The sequence below is a fragment of the Oryzias latipes genome, chromosome 23 (genome assembly GCF_002234675.1).
Source record: "Oryzias latipes chromosome 23, ASM223467v1".
Classification (NCBI taxonomy): domain Eukaryota; kingdom Metazoa; phylum Chordata; class Actinopteri; order Beloniformes; family Adrianichthyidae; genus Oryzias; species Oryzias latipes.
In genome coordinates this window covers 2,752,711-2,778,452 of record NC_019881.2, presented here as the reverse complement: position 1 = coordinate 2,778,452, position 25,742 = coordinate 2,752,711, and the positions used below count along the sequence as shown (strand labels likewise).

At 43.2% G+C, this 25,742-nt stretch overlaps 2 protein-coding genes across 2 annotated transcripts; one reads left to right on the top strand and one right to left on the bottom strand.

Annotated features, from left to right (window-relative positions):
* The first annotated feature begins 24 nt into the window (after positions 1-24).
* mcm10 (minichromosome maintenance 10 replication initiation factor) lies at positions 25-15,101 on the top strand. The gene is made up of 18 exons (XM_023952547.1): positions 25-212; positions 2,335-2,383; positions 2,457-2,870; positions 2,946-3,107; positions 3,190-3,330; positions 4,304-4,505; positions 4,583-4,748; positions 5,924-6,091; positions 7,174-7,290; positions 7,369-7,565; positions 7,805-7,899; positions 8,800-8,913; positions 10,503-10,955; positions 11,697-11,824; positions 11,911-12,024; positions 14,148-14,293; positions 14,373-14,415; positions 14,492-15,101. The coding sequence occupies exons 2-18, from the start codon at positions 2,377-2,379 to the stop codon at positions 14,573-14,575; spliced, it is 2,751 nt and encodes a 916-aa protein (XP_023808315.1). The 5' UTR covers positions 25-212; positions 2,335-2,376; the 3' UTR covers positions 14,576-15,101.
* Positions 15,102-16,230: 1,129 nt separating this feature from the next.
* ucma (upper zone of growth plate and cartilage matrix associated) lies at positions 16,231-24,580 on the bottom strand. Its single transcript, XM_004086950.3, has 5 exons — positions 24,429-24,580; positions 22,744-22,803; positions 22,561-22,656; positions 20,604-20,702; positions 16,231-16,609 (listed from the first exon to the last, which is right to left on the bottom strand). The coding sequence occupies exons 1-5, from the start codon at positions 24,484-24,486 to the stop codon at positions 16,521-16,523; spliced, it is 402 nt and encodes a 133-aa protein (XP_004086998.1). The 5' UTR covers positions 24,487-24,580; the 3' UTR covers positions 16,231-16,520.
* Positions 24,581-25,742: the final 1,162 nt, after the last annotated feature.

Sequence of the window (25,742 nt, the reverse complement as noted above, 5' to 3'; positions counted from 1 at the left end):
TTTTTTCCCAAACACATTGGGTCCTGCGTGAGGCGCCAGTTTCATTCTGCCGTGGTCTGAAGACAATTTGAAGTTGTCTCGCCTTTCAGCGTTTTGGGAATAAAAAAAAAAAAGTTATTTTAGTTTTTGATTTAAAAAAAGACGTTGTATCGGTGGCATAAGGGAGAGAGGTTTTAAAGAACCGAACGGAGCCGCTGCGGACTGAGCCTGAGGTTAGTCAATTAGCCGGCAGAAAGAAAAAACGGACGTGGTTGTTGATCAACATGGTGTCAACATTGTGGGTATCCCTCGAACTATACGTCTTTAATGAAACTAGCAATAGTTTTGAAGGTCTTTATTTTTATAAAGGCTTTTCATGCAGATTTTATTTTTATACTGCATTATAGGGTGTTTGATAACTGCTTTGTAATTACTGTTACCGGTCATATGTTGCTCCTTGCAGACAGGAGGAGGCTTCTCACTCATCTGTCATGGTCGCAGCAGGTGGAAGGCAGCCTCATGGGATCAATTGGAGTGATCAAAAGTTGGCTTCTGGTGGCATGTAACCCAATAACTAGTGTGGGTTTGCCTTTACAATAAGGGCAAACTTGCATGCATGCATGTAAGTTACATGCATGTAAGCTACATGCATGTAGCTTACATGCATGTATCTTACATGCATGTAACTTACATGCATGTAAGCTACATGCATGTAAGTTACATGCATGCAACAGGAGATGACAGAGGGACTCAGATCTCAGTAGGAAGGCGTAAGGATCCTCAACTAATAATGGATTCGATTTATTTGCGCTTTTTCTTGTTGCTCAAAGCGCTTGCAGTGTGTCCATTATTCATTCGTTCCTCATTCATACTTGGTGATGGTAGCTACGGTTGTAGCCACAGCTTGGCAACCCTTGGCAGACTGAAAGAGGCGAGGCTGCCAGTTTGCGCCTACGGCCCCTCTGACCATCACTGGGACATTCATGCACATCCACACACCAGGCAGGGAGGGTGAAGTGTCTCGTCCAAGAACACTATGACAGCTGGCTGGGTGGAGCGGTGATCGAACCGCCGACCCGTTGGTCATTGGACGACCTGCTCTACCACCTGAGCCACTGCCGCCCATAAAATGACCTCATTTGACCTCTTGGATTGTGCTTTTACCTTGACCAAAACAAACTTGGGTGAGACATTTTAGGACTTGGAACCACGTCTCAACGGTCTGTACAATGTCCTTTTTTTTGTTTTTACTGGAACTCAGTTTCAATTTCCACTTGAGAGATATTAATATACTAATTTAGCTGTGAAAAAGCAGTTATTAGGCCTGTTCACACCGGGACGAATTTCGCCGGCGATTTTCGCCGACGTTTAACGCCTCGTGACTAAACAAAGGGCACCAATGTGAGTGTGCACACCGACGCGAAAAAACGCCACGCGCCAAAGCGTCAAAAAAAAACGCCTCGGGTTCGTTTTTTTTTTCCGACGCGTCGAAATCTATTCGACCAATGAGAACGGCGCTTTTTCACACGTGTCTGGAGCTTCTGAAGTTACAGTAAAACACAACTTGGGGGCGCTCAAACACAAAACTGCCTTGCTGAGCACACATACCAGCGAAGAAGATAGACGCCAAGTAGCGTCTACACAGCCGCGAAGCAATAATGACGGACATTCTAAAATATCCCCGAACCAAGTACCAGTTGGAGCTACTGGTGCTTGAAATATTCATGTTTTCTTTGTATGATTCTGACAAGCGCGTAAATACTTGCTCTCTTCTTCTGAGTGAAAAGCGACTTTAAGAAGCGTAAAGTTGCGCAGCGCCACCTTGTGTACAGGAGTATTTCTGTTTACATTAAGCGCCATCTAATGTCAGGGAATGAAATTGCATGTTCCCTCCACTCATCGTCAGCGAAAATCGCCTGGGTGTGAACACAAAAGACGTGGCGAATAACGCCTGGCGAATATTCGTCCCGGTGTGTACGGGCCTTTAGACATTCATTTATAGTTTTTTATTATTTATTTGATTTTACAGATTTTCAACATTTTGGGAAGTTTATTGCTTTTTTATAAAGTACTCTTTTTCTTCTGGCCATCTCTGTATGAAATTACGTTTTTAAAAAGAACGTAATCTGCATTTGATCTGTTTTTATCGCCATAATGTCTAAAAGGGCGAGAGCAGAGATTAGAACGACAAACTTTCCCAATCTGCTGCAAAATCTTGGATCAGTAAATATCGGTCCTCCCTTAAAAAGCCTTTTTCTTAGTCTCCTTCTCAGTTTATTTGGACTTTTTAAAAATATACTCTTAAAGTACTGCTGTTGTCGCAGAACGAGACATTGATGCATTTTATTTTTCCAGGTAAGCCACTAACCTGCCGGTGACGCATCCATCACCTCCAACATGGACAGTAAGTGTTGTGACATTTTTTGAATTTGAAATAACTTTGGTCGGTTGAAACAAAGAAGATGTCGTTTTTACAGGCGAGGACGATCTGGAGATTTTGACGGCTCTGATTGATGAGGACGGGGGCGAGAGTGAAGAGCAAGAGCAGGGGGATGGCGTGGAAGGCCTCTGTGACGAACACGACAATGAGGACGGAGGCGCGAGTGAAGAGCAACAAGACAACAACCTGGAAGACCTCTGTGACGAAGATGAGGACAGCGGCGCGAGTAAAGAACAAGGGCAGGAAAACGACGACCTGGAAGGCCTCTTTGATGAAGACGATGAAGAGGAGGAGTACAAAGACGGCATTGAGGGGGACATCTTGGCCACAGAGGATGTGGTGACAGAACTTTTTGGAGATGTGGACGACATCCAGAATGAGGAGAAGGATGCAGAAGGGAAAGCGGAGCGTGGAGGAGAGAACCCGGACGTGTCCAAGGAGGAATTGCAGGGTTTGTGCTGGAACGCTTTCAGATCTGACTCACGTTTCGAGGTTCTGTAATTCATCCAGCGCTTTGCTTCTCCAGAGGTCCTTCGGCTCATGCAGGAGAAGATGAAGAAACTGCAGGAGCAGCTGGATGCAAAGCAGAAGGATGTGGCCTCATCGTCCACTAAAGCACTTGGGGGTTTGAAACCACCGGCCGCACCTCTGCCGTCCAAACGATCACAAAAAAGCAAATCACAAGCAGGTAAAGCCAGGCTGCTAACCGGCCTTTGCTGTTTTACACACGCGCTTCCTTAACGTTTGTCTTTCTCGATTTTTATCTGCAGCGCCGTCGACATCCGGCGCAGCGACATCCGGAAGCTCCAAACTGCAGGAGTCCTCAGACTTCTCCTCTCAGCTGAACAATGCAGACTCATTCAAACGCAAACAGAGAGTGGCTCACGCTGCTAAAGCTGCTTCGTATTCCGGTAAAAATACAAAACATTTCCAACATTTCTAGCTGGGGTTACGTGGACAAAAGTAATCGGAAAGAACGCCTGATGGGAATAAAAATGCGCCGTTCGGAATACTCGGCCCCGGTCAGACTCATCCGGATCAAAATGTCTTTCCGATAAAGATGGATGGGTTATGCCGATTGTTGATCCGATCGTGGGGTTAGGTCATGCAAAGACGGTGCGGCGCTCCAGAGGAGGCTTTGGGACGCAAACAAGACCGGCCAGCTGCTCCACGCGAGCGAAGTGCGTCTCTGAGCAGAGCAGCCGGACTCATAGCTTTGTGTTTACGGGCAGTGGGGGTGCTTTGTTAGGGTGTCCGCCCCGCCTCTCTGGGCGAGTGAACTGCAGTGTCTCATGGGAGAACTGTGTCTCCGAGCAGAGCTCAGACCGCCCCAACAAATGCAGCACAGTCCTGAGAAACCGTGTAAACAATCACGTGGATTTGTGTTTCCACTCATGTCCAGACAAAATTAAGGCTGATGTTATTCCCACAGACTAACGTGCAGCCAAGATGCAGACGCCAGCATGACTGCATGGATTTGAACTGCCTCCACGGATAAATGTTGTTGTTGGCACATATTAGCTTAATCCTAACCCGGCTCTGTGCGGCCAAAAAAAACAAGCATCAAGCACTTAATACTAACCATAACCATAACAAAATCAGGTTCAGAAGATCATCTGTTCTATGCTGCAGCTTGTTTGTTTACAACAGAACTCGATATTTCTTCCTTTGCAGTCGTTTCTGTTATTTTAGAGAGTTCTGCGCATGTCCACATGATTTGTTCTGACCGTTTGTAAACGTTTGTTATAATCGTATAAAGTTCTTGGGGCCCATGAACACAGTTCAATTCTAATCTGATCTTTGATCCGATTAAAGATGTTTTTTTCTTCTTAGATTTGCTTTGTTTTTGTGTGAATACATTTTTGTCCGTGGTTTTCTCGTCAGAGGACAGAGGCCCGTTGGTGGAGATAAAGATCGGCAGCTCCTTCCAGCCTCTGGAGAGCAAAGCTGCAGCTCCCGTTCGCTCCCCTCCCGCCCGTCCCAGCACGCCAGCGGCATCGGCAGGAAGGCCTAAGCCGGCCCCTCTTCCTCCTCCCCCTCCCCCCAAAGACGTGGCCGTTGAGAAATACTCAGGACTCAGACTCAGGTGTAATGAAACTGCCAGTGACGAACGCTCACTCTGCTGTCTTTTTGCTTCATGCGTTTGCTTTCCGTCTGAATCAGAAAACCGCGGGTTTCCTCCGTCGAGATGGACCAGAAGATGGCCAGTCGGCGGCTGATCCGTCTGTCACAGGTGCCGGAGCGTCTGACGCGGGAGAAGCTGGAGGACAGCGACTGGGTGACGTTTGGCGTGCTGGTCGACAAGGCAACGCCACAAAGCAGTCGCAGCGTAAGCAAGCAGCGCCGCTCCTGCTGCTCATCCTGCTCATCCTGCTCATCCGTCCAGAGCCACAAATATTATTTAAAAAAAAAATAGTCTTCTGATTTTTGTTTAAAAGATCAGTTTGAAATCATCAAAACACGACAATTAAATCTACACTAGAAAATCTGCTGCAAACTAAAATAAACTCTTCAAATTTCTTCAAAAAGAACTTATAAACCCCCTCCAAGAAATATGTTTTTTTGTGGCATTTCCCTTAATGATGAAGGACACATATGAAGAGTAGAATCTTAAAATTTATTTTTTTGAGTGTTTCTTTATTCAAATTGCAGCGGATCACGATTTCTAATGAACTCCCACCGCCCTACAGAAACTATGTCCTAGAAAACAACACAGGGGTTTTTATTTTGGCCAAAAACGCTTTTACAAAACGCGAAAAGATGGCCAGAGAGGACATATTTATACAACATAACCACAAACATACGTATGGGGGGAGGACACAGACGCCCCAAAGACGAGCTCCAAAACCAACTTCTATGAGCCGTGGTCACAAACAGGGGAGCTCAAGGCGGATTCTCTTCCTTAACCTCCCATGTCAAACGATTCTATTGGCTGGTTGAGCATCTTCGATATTTTTAATTGGTTGACCAAAAGGCAGTGGAGGCAGGACTCCCCCCCCCCCCCCCCCCCCTCCCATCCCGATTGGGAGCCTTTAAGTTTGCAATCTAGTTGCAGTCTCGTTGTATTTTGGGCTGGAAAAAGTTTTCCAACAGTAAAGGAAACTTCAAACCCCTGGTGGAGTTTAAGTTACTTTAGAATTAATTTAAAGGAAATAATGAATTCTTTTTTTTAAATATTGTATTTAAGAACAAGCAGGGCTGACTTGTACATTGAACTGCAGTTTACATTTGAGTTATGGTTTAAAAAAAACAGTTTGTTTTCATTTAATATTGCAATTTTAAAAATGTAAGATGAAATTGTAATTTGCATTGCAAAATGCATTTTTTTAAAGTGCATCATCAAATCGCAAATTACATTATCCATTGAGAATTGCTTATTACTTTGAATTGTGGGAAAAAAACGTCCATATTTGCTGCTGGAGATTTTTTTTCTTCTGATTGCTTTCTTAAAACACGGCCATGTCAGGACAAACTGCAGGATGATCGGTGTTCCGTTCCTCACAGGGAAAAACGTTCAGCATCTGGAAACTCAACGACCTCCACGGCCTGGACGTGTTCGTTTCCCTCCTCCTGTTCGGAGAAGTCCACAAGGAGCACTGGAAGATGGAACCGGGAACGGCGATCGGGCTCCTGAACCCGAACCCCATGAAGCAGAACGACGGATACAAGGGGGTGAGCAGACGGACGGCGGCCATGGAAGCACGTCCTCATTCTTACCGCAGACAGAAAAACTTAAACATGACCGGAATATTTGATCAAATCGAATTCTTCTTAGAAAACTCAACTTGTTTGTTGTTTGAAAAACAATCATTTGGTCAAAAAGACAAGTATTTAATGAAAACATTAAATGATTGAGAACAGGACGTCTGCTGGTTGATCCTTCCGGTTCCGTTTCAGGATCATGAAAACTTTTCCTGATTGAACTTTGGGAATTTATTTGAAAGTTGTATTTTTTCCCTCCTTGATGATGTTTACCTCAAAATCCTCAAAACCATTTTTTTACAACAGTAGTGCAGAGTATTGGATCAAAATCCCTTTCAGAACACTTTACATCAGGGGTGGGCAAACGTTTGGACCCTGGGGCCACAAAGGGTTCTAACATTTGTCACAAAGGCCGAACCAGAGGCATGGTTTTTTTAATGATTTTTTTTCTAAATGATGGATTGTTTATTTCTGATCTCCTAAAGTGCAGCTGTTTCCCTGCATTACCTGCTGTCTGTATGTCAAATACTGACACCAACTAAACCACAGGCAGACAAAGAATACATTGATGGAAAATAAAGATACGTCATCAAAATGTCTACAATTCTTAATAAAGAATGACATTACTAGCATGAGCTGAGGAATCTAAAGGAACCATGATCCAGGCTGTGCTCCGTGCGCCAGAGACGCCCATTCACAGTTTCAGGCTGATACAAACTCTGTCATTCAACACATCATAGGAAACCAATAGTGGGCTACAGTTTTTTTTCCTAGCACTGAGCCCCACCGGCCCCCGATAAATTTGCCCCCCGGCATCACATGCCCCACTATTTGAGAAGCACTGGTTTAGCTAAAGGTTGAGGGGTTTAAGTCTTTAAAGAAATCAAATGTTTCCCCCTTTGTTTTTAATAACCTAGTACCTTAAGTGCAATCGGGAATCTTGAGACGATCCCAGAAAGCTTCAAATAATGTCTGCTGAAGAATCAGCAGAATGTCAGCATTCGGGTTCATTTTGCTTATTCAGAAATGGATTTTTAAAATTATTTTTTTAGGTGAGTCTGACGGTGGATCACCCACAGAAGGTGCTCGTTTTGGGCGAAGCTCAGGACTACGGCACCTGCAAAGCCTCGAAGAAGAACGGAGATCCCTGTTCTCAAATCGTCAACTTGGTGAGTCCTAAGTGAAACCGCGTTTCTTCACCTCCTCCTCCTCCTTCACCTCCCTTCACGATCCGCTCCTCTCTGCAGTACGAATGCCAGTACTGCCAGTACCATGTCAAGGCCCAGTATAAGAAGATGAGCTCAAAGAGGGCGGAGCTGCAGTCATCGTTCTCTGGAAAAGGCCCAAACACCCTGAAGGGGAAGGGGGGCGGCCTCAGACAGCGCCTGTGTCAAGATGGCTTCTACTACGGCGGCGTGTCGTCTTCTGCCTGCGCCGCCACGCTGTGAGTGCAGCTTTGTCCTGGAGGAGTGATCAGAGAGATCTGTCAGGACGCTTCAAGGCTGTTCATTGGTTAAACCTTTGTTGGTTCAGATTTGTGCTTTAGAATTAGCTTTTATGTTACAAACAGTGAAGTACTGTCCTGAAACACAACAAAGTTTATTGTAAACATTTGGCTCAGCAGCACATGAATCATGACACGTCTGTTTTCTGAAAGGCCGTCCTCATTTTCATCTTTTCCAGAACTGCTTCCAAACCGAGCAAACCCCAGCAGAAGACTCTGGAGCAGCTGTTTGTGAGTGGCTCAGCTCAGCTCGTTAGGCGCGCCAAGCAGATAGGTAGGAGCTGCTTGGTCTGTTTGTGGTTTACCACAGACTCAAGGAGGGAGTGACTTAGTTTGTTTTATTTAGTAACTCTGTGGTTGATGTCATCAGATGTGAAGATGCTCTTAACCTTTCTTAGCCTCTACCTCTGTGTCTGCCATGGATGCAGTTAGAAATTGGGTTTTGAGCAGCTTCCTAACCTAACCAGATATCTAACCTAACCAGCTTCCTAACCTAACCAGGTTCCTACCTTAATCAGATTTCTACCTAATCAGCTTCCTAACCTAACCAGAATCCCAACCTAACCAGATATCTAACCTAACCAGATATCTAACCTAACCAGGTTCCTAACCTAACCAGGTTCCTACCTTAATCAGATTTCTACCTAATCAGCTTCCTAACCTAACCAGAATCCCAACCTAACCAGATATCTAACCTAACCAGATTCCTAACCTAACCAGATTCCTAACCTAACCATATTCCCACAGCAGCAAGCAGAATATGTTTGATTTTAAATTGAACTAGATTTGGTTAAAAAGATGATTTGGCAAATTATCACACTAAGACCAATTTAGTTTGGTTTTAAAACCCGTTTAAAAAAAAAAATTAAGTAAACAAAAGAGGAACCTTTAACCACAAACATACACATTCACCAGCTAATAGAAAAGCCTTTTTAGTCTTAAAAATAAAGGAAATAGCATTAAAGCTGAATCCATTCATGTTTTTGTTGAAACAGTGTTGTATTTTAGGTGTAGAGGGATCGATTTTGTTGCTTATTTCTAAACCTCCTCCTATAGAACACACTAACCAGGTAACCAGCAGAGGGCGGGGACATCTACAGAACCTTGAGGACTGCAGGTTGACGGGTCAGGTGGAGGAGGTCGCTGACCCTCATTGTTTATTTGTGTCTTCCAGCAATGCAGTCTGGAGAAATGTCCGGCTGCTCCAATGAATTCAAGAGCCTGATGTCGGTGCCGACTCCTGGAGCTCTGCAGCTGAAGCAGCACCTGACGCAGAGCAGCCAATCAGGTGATCCTCCTGAGCCACACCTTATTCACACGTTTATGCAGGTTATTATTCATATACTTACTTTTATTCAGAGTTTTTAGTGAAACTCTGGTTGGACGGTTAACCCGTTAACTCCGTAGTTTTAGCTCCGGTGTTTCGACTACCGGAACTTTTCTGCTGTTTACACAGAATTCCTGCAGAAAAAAAGCAGCGCGTCGTTGATGTGCAACACTTTACAATGTAAACCAGCTGATTATTAAGCAACACTTTGTGTGTTTAAAGCCGCTCTTCGCCGTGTCAGAATCAGCTGATTCGTGTTGATCCCGTGAGCAGTGGAGTGGTTGGGGTAGGTCAAAGGGCGTGTTAGTCAGATGTGTTAAAGCTGTTTTGAGCTGCTTGATCAATAACCATCTCTGTTTATGAAACGCCTGTTCAGCTTCTTGAAATTTCTCAAAAGGCAAATTAGTCCATCCATCCATTTTTCAAACTCGCCACATCCCTTTTGGGCTCACTGGGTTGCTGGAGCCTATCCCAGCCACTATCAGTCGGTTGCATGACTGCACAACAACAAGCCCACCTAGGGACAATTTACAGATACTAATTAACCTATGAAACATGTTTCTGGACTATGGAGGAAGCCAGAGTATCTGGTTTCCGTGCACAAAGAGAACAGGCCCACTCCATGCAGAAAAGGCCCACCCAGGATTTGAACCAGAACCTTCTCACTTAGAGGCAAGAGAGCCAACCTCTACACCACCGTGCAACCCTTTAAAAAAACCCTTAATGATCTTATTTGTGTTAATATTTGGTAATGTGTTTTAGAATAGAATAAAACTTTATTATTTCACCCTTAGTTATTTCTTCATGTTGTACTGTTGTACTTCTTTTTAGCACCATGAGTGAGGGAAGGGGAGAGGATGATGACACCTGTGCGATGTTCAATGTCATTCATGTCAAAAGAAAAACGCAGAGTCCGTCTTATCACGCGGCTGTGCCTCTGTTGTAGCGTTGCTACAGTGTTTGTCCGCCATATATAATATTGCGGTTCATGAGAACTTAGCCAGACATCAAAGCGGTCCGTGGGCCATTAAGGTTGGGGGTCGCAATTGTAGCGGACAGGGTTGGACGAGGTGGCTGTTTGGTCGCGTTCTAAGTTCCGGAGTTCATTGAACGCATCAAGCAGAGACGCTGATTGGCCCTCAGTTCTGTCGCTCAGCCTGTCGTTGGGGAGTTTGGACCAATGGGGTTCAGCTATGAGCTGAATAAGGGAAATAGGAGGGCGGGAGCGGTGGAATAAAAAGTGGGGGGGGGCGCTGTCGGCGGAGGGACTTAGGAGTTGCTGAACGAGGTTGTATGGCGTTGGTTACGGCCGTAGTAACCAGAATAAAGAACCTTAAAAGAGGTTAAGCCTCGGTGTGGGAAAGGGACGCTGCTATATGGTATGGCTCTCACGAAATGATATTTAAAAGTAAGTGGTGTTTATGGCTCTCTGCCAAAAAGGTTCCCGACCCCTGTCCTGGACTGTTAACGCTAAGAACTCTTAAGTATTTAATATTAATATGTCATATAATCAACTCAGCCTTCATTCAAGCTTTCTTCACCGACTTCAGGCTCCAAAAGTCCTGCCGGCGCTCCTCTTCAGTCCATCTCAGCGTCCGAGCTGCTGAAGCAGCAGAAGCAAAAGCAGCGGGAGCTCCAGGAGATCCAGCGCCGGCGGGCCAACGAGAGGCAGCAGCAGAGGAACGGCGGCGCCTCTACATCGCCTCAGAACCAAGGAGGTCTGGTGTCGCCGCTCGCTGCTTCTCAGGCTCCCGGCGACACCCAACCCCCCACCCCGACGCTGGGACGAGGTTTCTCTGCGGGCGACGACATCCTCTTCTTCGATGGCAGCCCTCCTCCAGCCGCTTCGTCCAGCCTGTCCGCCGCCAAGCTGGCTGCTCTGAGGAAGCTGAGGGCCAAAGGGGCGGGGCTTGAGAAAGAGGACCCCAACGCTGTGAAGAGGAAGAGGATCGACAACAGTGAGATCAGCGCCCGAGTGGAGAAGAACCGGAGCTCACCCAAAGGTGCAGAAACGCCTTTTCTTACTGTATATTTATGTACCGCAGCGGTCCTGGACTACTAGATTGTTTCCACAATTCTTCGTTCACATATTTCACTCCTGATCCTTTTGTAAATTTGGAACGGCGTTATTGTGGCGAGCTTCCAAAAGTGGCGTTTTTACCTTTTTTTACTGTAATTTTGTGAAAATGTAAAACATGAACGTTTGGCTCAAGCTGAACGAAACGATACGCTACATGATATGAGTATATTAGGAATGTGGGCGTGGTTAACAAAAGCCCCTCGTTACCAAGGAAATTCAAAAATGTACTTTTAATAATTCTGCCAAAAATTACATCGATCTGTCCGTCACCCCCAGGCGACCAAAAAATCAAATGGTTGCTATGGAGATAAAACGAAAAAAAAGGATATTTTATGATTTTGTCAGTGCAGCTCGGGACATGTGGCTTTAATTTTATGTTTTGCAGCATTTTTGTAGACAATTTAAAACTAAATTTCTTTTATCTGTTGTTTTTTTTTTAATCTTTATGAATCAAAGTTTTTTCACCATGCTACTGCAGAACTGTATTTTATAGATAATTGATGTTTTATAGTAATTATATTAAAGGCGACAGGAAATCTGGGTTTGCTTCCCAGGGTGTACAATGAGCCAAAATCCAGTGTGGGTCTTTAGGCAGGACCCTTCACGCTGCTGCCTATTAGGGTTGTTATGGAAAAAACCACGACTCTTCATGTCGCCCGTGCAGAAGAACTGGGTAAGGAGGAAGAAGAGCCGGCCCTGAAGAAGAAGCGAGAGGAGCTCCGCTACATCCAGTCTGAGGAGTTCCAAAAGATCCTCAACGCTAAATCTCGCCATGAGACCGTCCTCCAAGCGGTATCGTTTCATCTGCAGTCAACATGAGCTTTGCAAAGACTGTGACCCGGTTGAGCATTCAGCACGTGCATCCTGGTCTGTTTCAGGCCGAGTACCAGCTGCAGGAACGCTACTTTGATGCTTTGGTCAAGAAGGAGCAGATGGAGGAGAAGATGAAGGGCATCAAGGAGATGAAGTGTCGAGCCGTCACCTGTAAAAAGGTACTGAGCCCGAAATATCAGCTTCTGTCGGACTGGAAAGGTATTTTAGAGCTCCTGATAGAAACAGGACGTTCTACAGCTTTTTGAGGGGTCCCAGTGTTGCAACCGTTGACCGTAAAATAGGAACTGGACTGAACAACCCCTCCCTCCTTCGCGGTCTAAACAGGAAGTACCCATTAGTCCCAAAAAGCTAAAAGCCCATAGATTTCTATAGAAACAGCTGTTACTCATTCATTACGTTAGTCAAAATAACCCTTCTTGTTCATCTACCTTTTATTGACATGCTTCTGCTAATCCTGATTATTTTTCATGATGTTTCTGCTGTAGTTCAAGTAGAGTACGGAGCCTGTGACCTGACATGGGTTAATAAATAAATAAACAATTGCCACTAAATAATAATTCACGTGATAAGTCGTTCATAAACACAGATGTGAGCAATAGTTGAATTTGCAGCAGATACCTTCTCATTTCTGTCTGTGTGTCTCATTACATGGAAGACACGGAGGATGTTTAGAGATCGGATTTATTTCTTTTAAAAAGCTCTACAAAAGCATCGGTGATCACGTCTCCATGTCTGCGTTCGTTCACATCCCGCTTCGTTCTCCATCCTGCCACTAAAGCCGCTTTCCGCCGCTACTTCCGTGTCACTAGCCGTGGTCACACGCGCAAAATGTCTTGATGGGATCAATGGACGGATTACAATCCAACCGTGTGCATGGGACCAGAACAAACGTTCATGATCAACAAACGTTGATGGTCATGCTGGCATCCAGACGGGATGTTGTACTTTTACTTTACTCTAGCATGAAGAATAATATTCAGGACGTGCTGAGGTAACTTTAAAGTTAGCAGTCACTTTACATCCAAAGTCTACATATTTCGTACGTTACCCATCATGCATCACACATATCCCATAATGCATCTCGACCAATCAACGTGTCACTGTAACTGTGGTACCTTCAAATAGTACAGGAAAGATGTATATCAGAATATTACATGGTTAAGCAGAAAGCCATCCATGTTTATGAATGACTTACCACGTGAATTATTATTTTGTGGGAACGCATTATTTACCGTATTTATTTTTCCATGTCAGGTCACGGGCTCCATAGTGAAGCTTTTTTTTTAAATAAAGAAATCTGATCTCTAAACATCCTCCATGTCTTCCAGAAATATACAGGGAACTCTCCCTGTAGGGAAAACATTAGGTGGTAGCTCCTCCCACTTGCTCCTCCCACAAGCCTGTGGGGCGTCGAGCAGTATTGTTTTCTATCTGTAAGGCGACCTTGGGTGTCTAGAAAGGCGCCATATAAATAAAATTCATTATTATTATTAAATTATATTCAGCCTCCTGCTGAATTAAAACTCAAAGCAACAACATATACGATTAATGAAAGTGAACTGATTAATGCTTCAAATAAGTGTTCATAAATGTTATGTTTTAACAAACAAATGTGTTTTATGTGTCTAAAAATAGAAAGTTTATGACCTGATAAAGAATATATGTTGCTCTGCACGATGGCAGCCATCCTGAATTACTTTTTTTTAATTAATTGTAATTTTCTGCCCTTTTAAAATGAGATAAACTTTTAAATTAAGCTACAAATATTCATATTTAGATAATACTCTGGTCAATTATATTTGAAATTTTGGACGTATTGCTATAAAAACCTTTAAAGTAGGTATATTGATTCACTTTTCTCCCAAATGTATTTAAGCTAAGACTAGAATGACACATTTGAGTATAAATTAGAATGTGTCTGTAAAGTCGAATGAAGCTTTCAGGCTCTTCTAAATCATAGAAGCCCGTTTCCTGAAGCAGAAATACTCACCATCCCAAAGAAAACCTCTGCTTTAAAACAAAAATAAATATTGTCTCATCAGAGAGAGCGATAGTTAAAACATATGTTTTTGAGATCAGATGATTAAGAAAGATATTTACAATTTATTTTAAAAACAAATCAATACATTTTAGTGAGGAATTAATTGTGAGTTCGTTATGTCTGATATTAAGATACTTAAACTAAAACCAAAATAATCAGTTTAGCTGTAGCTTTTAGGTAGAACATGCGCGCATTATTTCCCGATCAAAGCTCTTAATGTGTCTTTTGTTTGTCTTTCAGTGCAGCTACACCTACTTTAAGCCGGCGGATCGCTGCGTCCAGGAGAGTCACGACCTGCGGTGGCACGACGCCGTCAAGCGGTTTTTCCGGTGTCCCTGCGGGCAGAGAGCCATCGCTCTGGACCGACTGCCGCACAAACACTGCAGGTCCGAGGCCACAAAACCAGAGAAAATCAGCTGCAAAGCTGCACGTTCCATCCTCTCATTGACATGTTTCCCTTTCCAGCAACTGCGGCCTGTTCAAATGGGAGCGTGACGGGATGCTGAAGGTGGAACAGACGGAACGGAAATGCACCAACGGGATCCAGTGTGTTCAGGACTTTAACCCATGTCTTTATGTTGCAGGAGAAAACTGGACCAAAGCTGGGGGCGGAGCTTCTGCTACCGCGAGGAGAGGAGCACGCCAAGTTCATCAACAGTCTAAAGTGACCTCAGCTTTTAGGGTTTGTGGTGTTTTATGTGTGGTTTTAAACCTTTTTATCTGGATGGAATCACTCTTCAAATGTCATTTTGTTCAGGATTTGCTGGAATTTGCCGATAAATCAACATTTTTGTCTTAAATGTCTTTTTCCGAATCATGTTTTGTACATGTGTGGCTCTTACCTCGTCAAAATAAAAGCTTCTTCTGTTAAAATGCAAAATCCAAAACCTTTAAAGGAGACGTTTCTTTCTGAATTTTACACATTCTCATGATTTAACCAGGAAAAAAACAGCATTGAATACTGTGAATACAATTCCAAACGTTTGTTATGATTATGGCCTCTTCTTGTGGTCAAAGGTCAACCAAACTTCGGTTCGGGTCAAAGACTCATTTGAAATTTTGTTCAAATTGCTGGAACCAAAGTTTTCTTTTTCCCAATTGTGAAAAAAATGTGAACATTGCAAATTTCACACTTTGCCTCAACATGGCCCCCAAAGTAGTAGGTCCTGTTGCCATCCCATAATTCTAAAACTTCCTTTAAACTTCTCCTACACATGTGTTTTGGTTTAGTGGATTTAGAAATGTTATTTGGAGCCCCATAAGAGACTTTTTTTAACGGTTTCATTTTTGGGAAGGAGAGTTCCCAATTCCCAAAATTCCTTTTTACCAGCTTCATTCATTTTATTCATCTTCTATATCGGTTTTTGTCCCTTTCTATGGAAGCATTTCTGTTGCATAGTTGAAAAATAAAAGTCAAAACCAGAAATGCTTTTTTCATTATCAAGATGAAGCTGCATTTGTTGAATCCTCCAAACCGCTTTTTCCTCTTCAACACCGCTTATTCTGTCACGTAATAACATTTTTGCGAGGTGGATGTGAAAACGAAACGCAGTGTCCTCTTTGCATTTTTAATTATGTCACAGAAAGAAAGAAAATGAAAAAGCATGTCTGTTAATCCATTTTAATTGTCAAATTAGATATTTCTAATTGGATTTTGCTACACATTTACCAGAAAACTTGAAAATGAAATGTCAGATACCATTTTCTTTATCATTTTAATTGACAGAGTCTTAGAAGAACAGAAAAAGCGGTTTGGTGGATTGTTTTTTCATTTTACTTTTGAGTCAACAAATGCAGCTTTATTTTGAAAATGAAAAAGCATTTCTGGTATTGACTTTTATTTGTAATTATGCTCCACAAATGCTTCCATACCTTTCTGGGTCAGGGGGCTGCTGGAGCCTATCCCGGCCACTAGAGGGCGGTATAGGCTACATTGTAGCCCAGATGCTAGTTGCTTGCAAATTTCTGAGAGTTTTGAGTATTTGGCCAAATTTTCCCTTAAAAGGCGCAGTAAAAGAATAAATGATTCTACTGCAGATCAGACTGAGTTTCTGGGCGTATTTGCAGAGAAAAGCTGCTTCATCCTGAATCCATTTCTTATTTGGAAGTGTCTGTCCCTCTGTCAGGCCTCCCTCCACCTCCTCTCCAGGTTTCTGTCTACTATTTCCCCTCAGGAATGTGGGAATGCTTTCAGCCTGATCACTTCTGCAGCTCCCTCTTTTTTTCCACGTCTTCTTCTGCTTTTTTGAGGATCCCAAATACCAAACATTCTTAGAGTGACTTTCACGTCTTCAGAATCTTTCCTTCAGAAATAACCCATCAGTTGAGTTTCTTAAGGCTGTTTATTATCTGTTGCTATGGTTCATCCTATAGATACGTTGGCATCACTTTATATACACAAAAACTAGAACCGGCATGCACTAACCTACAAAAACTGCTCCTTTAAACACTCGTTACAGTTCCTGCACATTTCATTATGTTTAAAATTATTATTACCAGAAAACAGTCTGGAAAAATTTGGATAAAAGTGCAGGAAACTTAGACTGGCATGCAAAAAACACCAATTGACGGTGAAGGTAATGGACACATTATTGGGCTGTCTACTGAGCATGCTCAGTGGAACCAGTGGAAACGAGGGTAGAGGCCGTCGTAGTGATATTCCCGCAGCTGCTCGTTCATCTCCCTCGATCTCTCGTTTATCTCTGTGGAGAAAAAAAAATCCTTTCACTAAAAGTAGTTTATTACCAATTATTTCTACATCTTCAGTTGGGATTTGCTAACATGTGCTAAAATGCTTTATACGTTGCTTTTTGCAGTGGCAAACAATAATTTTCTAGCATTTATTTTGAAGTTTTTCCTCTGAATTTTAGTCCAGTATCTCCATGGATAACACTGGCGATTTCCAATCTGGCTTTTTGGTCAAAATTTGTTACAGTTTGTCTTTACGGCAACCTAAGCCTGGTTAATGTTTGACAAACACTCACAAAGTTAAAGCCAAGAAACACAACTTTCTGCCTTTTATTAAGTGTCATCTCTGGCTTTTTCTAGAGTACAAATTGGCCCACAAGGCACAGATGGAGGTACCGGTAGTTAGAAACTAGTGGATGTCTAAAAGATGGAAACCGGAAGGTTTTGAAAGTTAAAAGACTAAAGTTTGTTGTTGTGGTTTATCTTTTTTTCCCCCCTTCCATTGGTTTTGAATGGCGGGTGAAAACAAAGGTATGATGGGAAATGAAGTCCGGCTTCCTCCGTGTCAACAGTCCCGCCCACAACGGCGTTCTTCGTCTTTATTTAATTTTGGCTGAAAACACGATGGGTTGATGCTATAAATCCATCGTTTTCCCGTTTCTCTGTCTTTATTCTGGTAAATGGTAAATGGCGTATACTTGTATAGCGCCTTTCTTCCTACAAGGACAAAGCGCTTTACAGTCACACACACATTCACCCAGTCACACACACAGTCACACACACATTCACTCACACATTCACACACTGGTGGCGGCTCCGCTGCCAAACACAGGCGCCCGCCTACCACCAGAGGCAAGGTGGGGTTCAGTGTCTTGCCCAAGGACACTTCGACTCATGGGTGTGCAAGGCGGGAATCGAACCTGCAATCTTATGATCATGGATCATTCTAGTACCTTCCTCCATTTTTTGATGCTTAACTCCTACAATCTCTGTTATTTCAACTATTCAGATGTTCAGCTCTTTCAGCTTTTTCCAGCTGTTACTTTTGCTCCTACAAATCCTTGAACTTTTCGAGATATTCCAGGATTTCTGCCTCCATTGAAATCCATGGGGAATCCTTGGTGTAGAAGGTCGCTGGTTCGATACCCGGCTCTGGCATTTTTGACAAACATGTCTTGTTATTGTGCTGTTTTCACTTTATTTATGGTCAACTTTGATCATTTCTTTCTTTAATTTTTATTTTTGCCAGTTATTCCCCTTTAGTTTCATTTTTATTCAGGAATACAGCATTCAACCTGCATTTTCTTCTGGAAAAGCGGCTCTTTCTAGTTATAATGAAAAGACAGAGTAACATTTCTATCAAACGATGATCCCAGTGGGTCTTCAAAGATAATAGTGGCATTTCTGCAGTGTGCTAGCTCTCTATTTTTGGACTTTTATTTTTGTTTGTGGCCATAAAAAGTGTAGCTGGAATAGATTTCTGCTTTATTTCAAGCCCTACCAAACGTCCTGAGTGCATTTTGCAAACTAAGTCACATCCTTGTGGTGTCCGGATCTCAGTTTAGAAGCGGCGATTGCGGCTGTTGTCACAATGCATCACAAGCAGCTGCAGGGAAGATTGGCGGTCTTGGTGAGCCACTGATGGTTCACCAAGACCCAAACGAAAACTGGATCCGTCAGTGTGAGCTCTCTGCTGGGCCGCTTGGTTGCATGAGCAGTCCAGTAAATGTCAGGTTTCTGGTGAGGCGTCCGCTGGTGTTACCGCCAACAAACGGGATTTGGCTCCATCGGTTGCATCCAGAGTCCTCCAAGCTGTGTTTTTCTCTTCCTGACTTTAGCCCATCCGTCTGTTTCCCTTCTTTTTGTGTGCTTCCTTTTCTGATTTCCATCGTTCTGCTGTAAGAAAGATTGTCCCTCACGCCTCCCCTGATTCCTTTGGCTGTTTCAGGCAAAAGGAGGACATTCAATTCCTCAGGGAATTGAGGATTCAAAGCATTTTCTCTTAGAAGTCGACCAGTTTTACACAGAAAAACCTACAGAGAAGTGCCCTAAAAATCTGCAATTGTTTCTTGAAAATGTGGCGTTTCCTGGAGCTTCCGATCGCCATGGAAACCAGAGATGAGACAGGCTCTGGAGAGACGAAGCTTCCTCCACCCTTCTTTGTGGTCAATGTCAGTGTGACGTTGTCCGGTTGTCCTATAGAGTCGATGAACCAACGTTGGATCATCGACTCTGTAGGACAACCGGAAAATTCAGTGTGATGTCATCCGTAGAAAATGGCTTACTTCCAGCTCCAACCAAATGAATTCTTTTCTGATACGGATGTCGCCATGTTGTCAGTCAGCAGTGATTGGTCTGAGTCACTCTGAATCATTGTTTCTATAGCAACCACCGTCTCCAATCAGCTGTCGGAAGTCCACACCCCTACCACTAAACGGCGATCTCGGGAGAATCTGTCAATCATCTGTCAATGGGCGACAGTGGCTCAGATGGTTGAGTGGGTCGTCCAATGACCGAAGGGTTGGCGGTTCGATCCCCGCTCCCACCAGCCAAAATGTCGTTGTGTCCTTGGGCAAGACACTTCACCCTCCTTGCCTCCAGTGTGGCTCCACTGGATGCACATGAATGATCCCGGTGATGGTCAGAGGGGCCGTAGGCGCGAACTGGCAGCCACGCCTCTGTCAGTCTGCCCCAGGGCAGCTGTGGCTTCAAACCATAGCTCACCGTCACCAAGTATGAATGAGGAGTGAATGAATAATGGACACACTGTAAGCGCTTTGGGTGTCTTGAAAAGCGCAGATAAATCTAATCCATTATTATTATTATTAATCATTTTAAATGCTTGACGTGACGCCACAGATTTTTGTTAAGGCGTCTGATTGGTCAGTTAAAGATTTGAATAACTTGCAATAAAGAAAAATTGGGAAACAAAAAAAAGAGGATTATTAAAAACCTGGTTAAAAAGAACAGTTCTTCTGACCGATAGAATGAGGGAGTAACAGTGCAGTATTTGGGTTTTATTCAGATTCTGGTCCTTACTTTTTAAGTACCTGGCAGGTACGTCATCTTCTTACCTCTCCAGTCTGCTTTTAAGACATTCCCCCTAAAGTCCTTACGTTCCATCGACCAGCTTGTGTTCATGGTTCCCAGATCCACATCTAAGTTTGCCGTGTCGGCTCCTAAACTGTGGAACCAGTTGCCACCGGCGAGTACAGAGGTCACGCTCTTGGAGAGTTTAAAAAAAGAATTGTTCCTCCATTTAATCGTTTAAGCATCAGCCTGGTTCTAGTCTCTTTTAATTTGGTTTTATCCTTTAAGTTCTTGGACGTTTTGCTCTCCATGTGTGCAGCACAAATGGCGATGTTTAATTCTCTATACATGGAATTTTGCAGATACTTCCTGTTTCCTGGAGGAGTCGCTCAGTCCAGTTCTCATTTACAGTCAATATCCTGGATGATCTTGGGAATGTTTTTCATTTCAAATGTTTTCCTGAAGGACCATTTCTGTTGGTTTATTGAGTGACGCCCAGTAGGAAGGGAGGATGTGTTTTTTCATGTGGGCTTCACTCTTCCTTTTTGGGTAAAGAGGAGGAAGTACTCAGGTAAAATACTTTAGTTTGTTTGTTTAAATCACTTCTTACTCCAGTCAGAGTATTTGCTGCGGCAAAACCTCAGTGGATTTAGTCGATAAAAGCCTAAAACCTTTTATGGTTTTGTTGTCACAGTTTCTTTTAGAGTCTCTTATCATTTAGTGTTTTTATTTCTATTGTTCTATTCTGCTAACCTGTTCAGCACCTCGGCAGCTTTGACCTTCAAGAAGTCCTTTATAAATGATGCTCATTGGTTGAGTGGTTTGTTTTGTGGATTGATTTTAACGTTGGCTCCCGCCGTATTTGTTCTTTTTTCTTTTGACAAAAGCTTCTCTAAGCAGAACCTGAGACGCTCAGTGACAGTGTGGCGTTTGCCGGACATGAAGCTGAGCCGGAACCAAAACCGCTCCGGTTCTTACCATCACGGTCCTCCTCGGCGTACGTCTCATACTCGTTCCTCTGCTCCTCGTTGAACTCCCTCCTTCGCTCGCTGGCGGCCCGCTTCATCCCTTGTTCCGCTTTTGACGAAAGTCCAGGAAAAAAAAAATACAGCGTCAACGAAACAGGAAAGAAGAGGCAGGTGGATGAGCAGCATTTACTAAACTCACTTTGGTTTTGCTCAACTAAGAAGACAAACAGATGACAAAACAAGTGCCCATAATTCAGTGTGTGTGGGGAAAATGTTTCCATCTGCTTTTGAATCCTTTTTAGGGTCAGAGGGTTGCTGGAGCCTATCCCAGCTACCATTGGGTGAAGGCAGGATACACCCTGGACTTGCTGCAGGGCCACACATGCATAAGCAATTTAGAGTAACCAATGAACCTATGAAGCATGTCTTTTGGCAGAGGGAGGAACCCAGATCCAGGAGAAAAACCTCACATGTAGTCGTGGCCAAACATTATGAGAATGACATAAATATTGGAAATTGCTGCTAATAGCAATTTGCATTTACTCCAGAGTGTTATGAAGAGTGATCTGATGAATTGCATAGTCCGTCTTTGCCATAAAAGTTAACGTAATCCTGAAAAATTGCTGTCGCTGTTGCTCATTGCTGTCGTTAAAGGACCTGCTGAGATCCTTTCAGCCATCGTCTCGTTAACTCAGGTGAGAATGTTGACGAGCCGGAGATCATGATGTCAGGCTGAGGGCGTTAGAATGGCAGACTTGACAACAGGAGAGTGATGCTGGAAATCCTTGTTGCCATCATTGCGTTGCATTAAAAATGGCTCCACAGGCGAGGATATTGGGGCAACTAAGATTGCACCTAAATCAACAATTTATAGGATCTTCAAGGACAGAGGTTCAGTTTTTGTTAAGAAGGCTTCAGGGCGTCCAAGAAAGTCCAGCAAGCGCCAGGATCGTCAACGTGCCTCCAAGGCATTCAAATTTTAGTTTATTCTGTTATTTTAGGTGTAACTTATTAAAAACAATGTTCTGGTAAATGTTGGTATAAAATATAAGCTTCTGTAAACTGGTTTTGGCAGATGCTTGACTATTTCCTATTCCAAGCTAAATTAGCCGTATTTGGTACAAGGAACACCAAATACACTACAAGGGAACGGGATTCCCACCGCAACCACACTGTGCACTCAAGGGACCACCAGGTCCTGTTAGCATCGCGCTATCCACTCCCCATCCCTAACCCGTTCCTAACCACACCCCCTTATTTTTTTCCTTTCCTCTCCAATCCCCTCCCCTTACACCACATACCATACAAGGGAATGGAGTTCCTGATTTTCCCAGCTTGCAGTTGGTTTTTATCCAAATGAACCACAAGGAAACCTCCATTTTTTTCCCCCACCTACAAACCGAAGTTCCTAAAGTCCCACTTTTATTTATGATTAGCTAAAACCAAACTACGTTTTCTAGGACACAGTTTCTGCAGAGTGGCAGGAATTTATAAGAAAATCACCTGTTGAGTTGTGGGCGGGACAGAGCAACCCCGCTCCTTCTTCCCCTCCCCCCTTGCTGAGTGGATGCATCCAAATGGGGCGGAGCTTGTGGCCCGCCCAGCGTATTTTTAACATCCCAAGTACAATCTTTTTTCCAGCAGCATTTTTTCGTTTCTCCTGATTTTACAACCATTTGAATTAAAATAACATGAGAAAATGCCAATTTAAGTTTAATTTTCTTTGTAAATGAAAAATGCTACAAGAACCTGTGAAAAACCCACATTTTCTTCGGAGTGGGTCTTTGAGCGAAACCCGTATCTAGACCACATCGCCTTCCACTGCGAGGCCAACAGGAAATCCACAGAAATGTTGAACACGCCAAACCAGCAGCTGAGAAGACTTTGATTCTGAGTCGAGTTTGGATCAAGCGGCTTCCAGCTTTGGTCAGAAATGGAACTTTTTTTTTGCAGAGGACACAGCTTACCGACGAGCTCTGCGTAGTACTTAGGTGACCGACGGCTGCGTCGTTTGAAGAAGTTTGAGGCCTCGGACCCGGCCACGAACACCCGTCGTGCTGCGTCTAAAGGTCAAAGGTCACATGGGTTAACGCCTCTGAAACACAGCAGCTGGTGGAGATGACGCCATGAACGGGTTGAGTTAGCCTCACCTTTTGCATCGGCCGGTTTGGCGTCGTCCCGGACAGTTGCGCTCCTCACCGCGCTGGTCACTGACGGCGAGACGTTCAAACGGTTGCTGACAATTCTTATTTTCTTAAATTTTGTTTTTTTCTCTTGTTTTTATTTTCTATTCATCAAATATTGTTTCAGATCGATTTATCAAACCTAACTTCTTCAACAGTTCATTTAAAAAACTTCAGTATCTGACTGTTTATGGCAAGAAACAGGAGTAGATATTGTTAAAGTCTTGACTTTATCGACACGTGCTGCCTTTACCGTTGAAACCATCAGAAGTCTATGCATATGAGACAAGTTGTACCAAGATTCTTATTTTTATTTCCCCCTTGAGTTCCCCGATCTTACAGCAGGTGGCAGTATGCCCCCCTTTTTGTACCATCCACCAATAAAGGGAACTGTATGGAGCCCGTGACCTGACATGGGTAAAAAATAATAACTCGTTCTCCATGACGCTGCACTGAAGAAGGTAAGACACGCAGTCACTCAATGTAGAGCTCCTGTTTGTTGTTCAGTTGTTGCTAATAAAGTTCAATAGGAGTCCTTTACTTTATGTTTAGCTCTGAAAAACTGTGTCATAAAATGTCTTACAGTTGGACATTTAATCAGAATATAAAGCAATAATTAAAGGACGACACATGTTGGACCAGCGCATCTTTTACGGAGATTTCTAAAACTAAACGACTTTTACGCTAAAGTCATGGAGATTTTTGTCCAGAAGGGAAAACGTATGGACTTCATTTATGAGTAAAGGTTAGATCAGTGTGAGAGTGTGTGTCTCGTGTCTATTTTCTAGCCTAACTTTAGCATCTACCTTGATGTTTTTTTGAATCGCTATACATTTGATATTCTTCCTCGGCTCAATACGAACCAGCTATTTTTATGAAGAGAATAAATCCAATAAATCATCCAATAAAAGGAAATGTACGGAGCCCGTGACCTGACGTGGTTAAAAAAAATAATTTGTGTTTAAGAACAATTAAGGACAGCTTAACAGATGTAAAAAGTCCACAACGCGTTATTGCAGCTGTGCAATAACACATTTCATCCTCTACGTCAGCTCATCAGACACATCTGACACTAAGATTTCTATTTTCCTGAATATAAATTCTATTCTAATGGAATTTTAACCCTATAGACTGAAATACAGGAACAGATCTAATGTCAAAATACTCACACAGTCTTTAATGCCTCATAAAGCTTTCTTCAAGAATAAAAATGTAAAATATTTCAACCTATAAAATTAAACTGAGACTAAGAGGAGACAAACTTTCTGAAAGTCTCAGTAGCAGGAGTGCGATTTAAAATGAACTTCAAGTTAAAATGATCTTTTTTCTTTCATTTTTTTAAGTCTCAAACTAATCTTAACTTTTGAAAGCTCATTAAATGCTTGTCTTGTTTACACTAATAGTGCTTCACCACGCTGGTGATGCCATGGTTTACACACATTTGATTTATATAACCTTAGAGAGGAATTTAAAAAGAACACAAAAATGCTAATTTAAAAGGGAAATCCTGAAATCAAAGTTCATTCCCTGAATCAAAGAATTCAAACCAAATCGTACAAATGTTCTTCTTCTTCATCCATTTACTCTGTCAGCTGTTTTTCTTTTCAAAGCTTTTTTCTTGCACAACTGAAAATCTTAACCTTCCTACTTACAGGTGAGGATGAGGAGGATGGAGACCAGAGGCAGCACCAGAACTCGAGTCCAAGACATTTTTAGAGATGGACGCGTGACAGAAAAAGAATGGCTGAAGGACTGAGCAGCACTCCGGTCAGACTAGAACTGAGAGGGAAGAGGAGGATGAAGGGGAGGAAGGTGAAGGAGGCAGGGAGCCAGGAGGGAAGTGGGAGGAGAGACGAGTACGGAAAATAGATTTGTGGAAGGACAGGAGGGTGCTGGCATTTCAGCTGCCCCGGATAGGTGACGAAAGAAGAGAGTTATGAAAGTATTTGGCTTTGAAAATCTAATTTTTGGAGTCTTTGGCATGAAGAAACTCAAACTGCTGCTTAAAGCGTCTAAAAGGTTGTTTTTTTTAAAAAAAGGAAAAGAATATATATGAATCAATTTTCCACCATATTGAGGGACAGATAAAGTCCAATTCAGCCACTCACACACATGCAGGGCACTAACCTGACCACCAGGGGCAGTGTGGCTTCAGCGGTTTGCCCAAAGACACTTCGACACACGGAACTGTCAGGCAGAGGTGCCAGCTATTTGGAAAACCTTAAAGACCCACTCCAATGAAAATATTGTTTTTAACCTCTTCTGGTTGCCTTTTTCTCATGATGGAGGACATATAGACTGAAAATGAGGCTCAAAATGTGCATTTCTGAGTATTTCTTTATTCAAATCATTGTGAATCAGGAGCAGATGAAAAAATCCTGTTGGTAAAAGCTTGTAGGTGTGTTAGTTTGGACCTACAAGCCTCAAGCTCTCTGCTCTGCTGCATTCTGATGAACCTGTAGACAAACGGATCCATGAACGCCTGTTTTCCCTCATCTGAGCTGGAATCTGGATCTAACCTGTACGGATGGATGGCTACAAAACTGCTGTCATTTTTGTGGCACCAGTAATGTTAGGGTAGGAGGGGCTGTAAGCTAGCGGGAGAGCATGAACAGATGGGTGACAGAAAGTGGGCGTCCCACCGCCGATTCAGAGTCCCTGCTGCTCTGCAGAGACCATGTCTGAGAAAACAACACAGGTTTTTGGATTTAGGCTAAAAACTGCTCAATCCTGATAAAAAGAGCCAAATTCCAGCTCGGATGAGAAAAACAAAGACGGACACGGGTCTGTTTACAAGTGTATGCATCAGAATGGAGCACAGGGGGAAGCTTGTGGCCCGTCTACGTAACAGATCAGGGGCCTCATTTATAAAACTTTGCGTGGGATTTGCGTCAGAAGTGGCGTACGGATGAAACATAGGACGTGCGTACGCACAGAAATATTCGGATTTATAAAACCGCACGCAC

Bases quoted from the DNA above. Each gene is read 5' to 3' on its own strand.
- ucma (XM_004086950.3), bottom strand. From the start codon at position 24,486: ATGTCTTGGACTCGAGTTCTGGTGCTGCCTCTGGTCTCCATCCTCCTC. The intron at 22,657-22,743 runs GTGAGGCTAACT...TTTGACCTTTAG, and splicing joins CAAACCGGCCGATGCAAAAG to ACGCAGCACGACGGGTGTTC. The intron at 20,703-22,560 runs GTAAGCTGTGTC...TTTCGTCAAAAG, and splicing joins GTACTACGCAGAGCTCGTCG to CGGAACAAGGGATGAAGCGG.
- mcm10 (XM_023952547.1), top strand. The intron at 2,871-2,945 runs GTTTGTGCTGGA...TTGCTTCTCCAG, and splicing joins GTCCAAGGAGGAATTGCAGG to AGGTCCTTCGGCTCATGCAG. The intron at 4,506-4,582 runs GTGTAATGAAAC...CGTCTGAATCAG, and splicing joins TACTCAGGACTCAGACTCAG to AAAACCGCGGGTTTCCTCCG.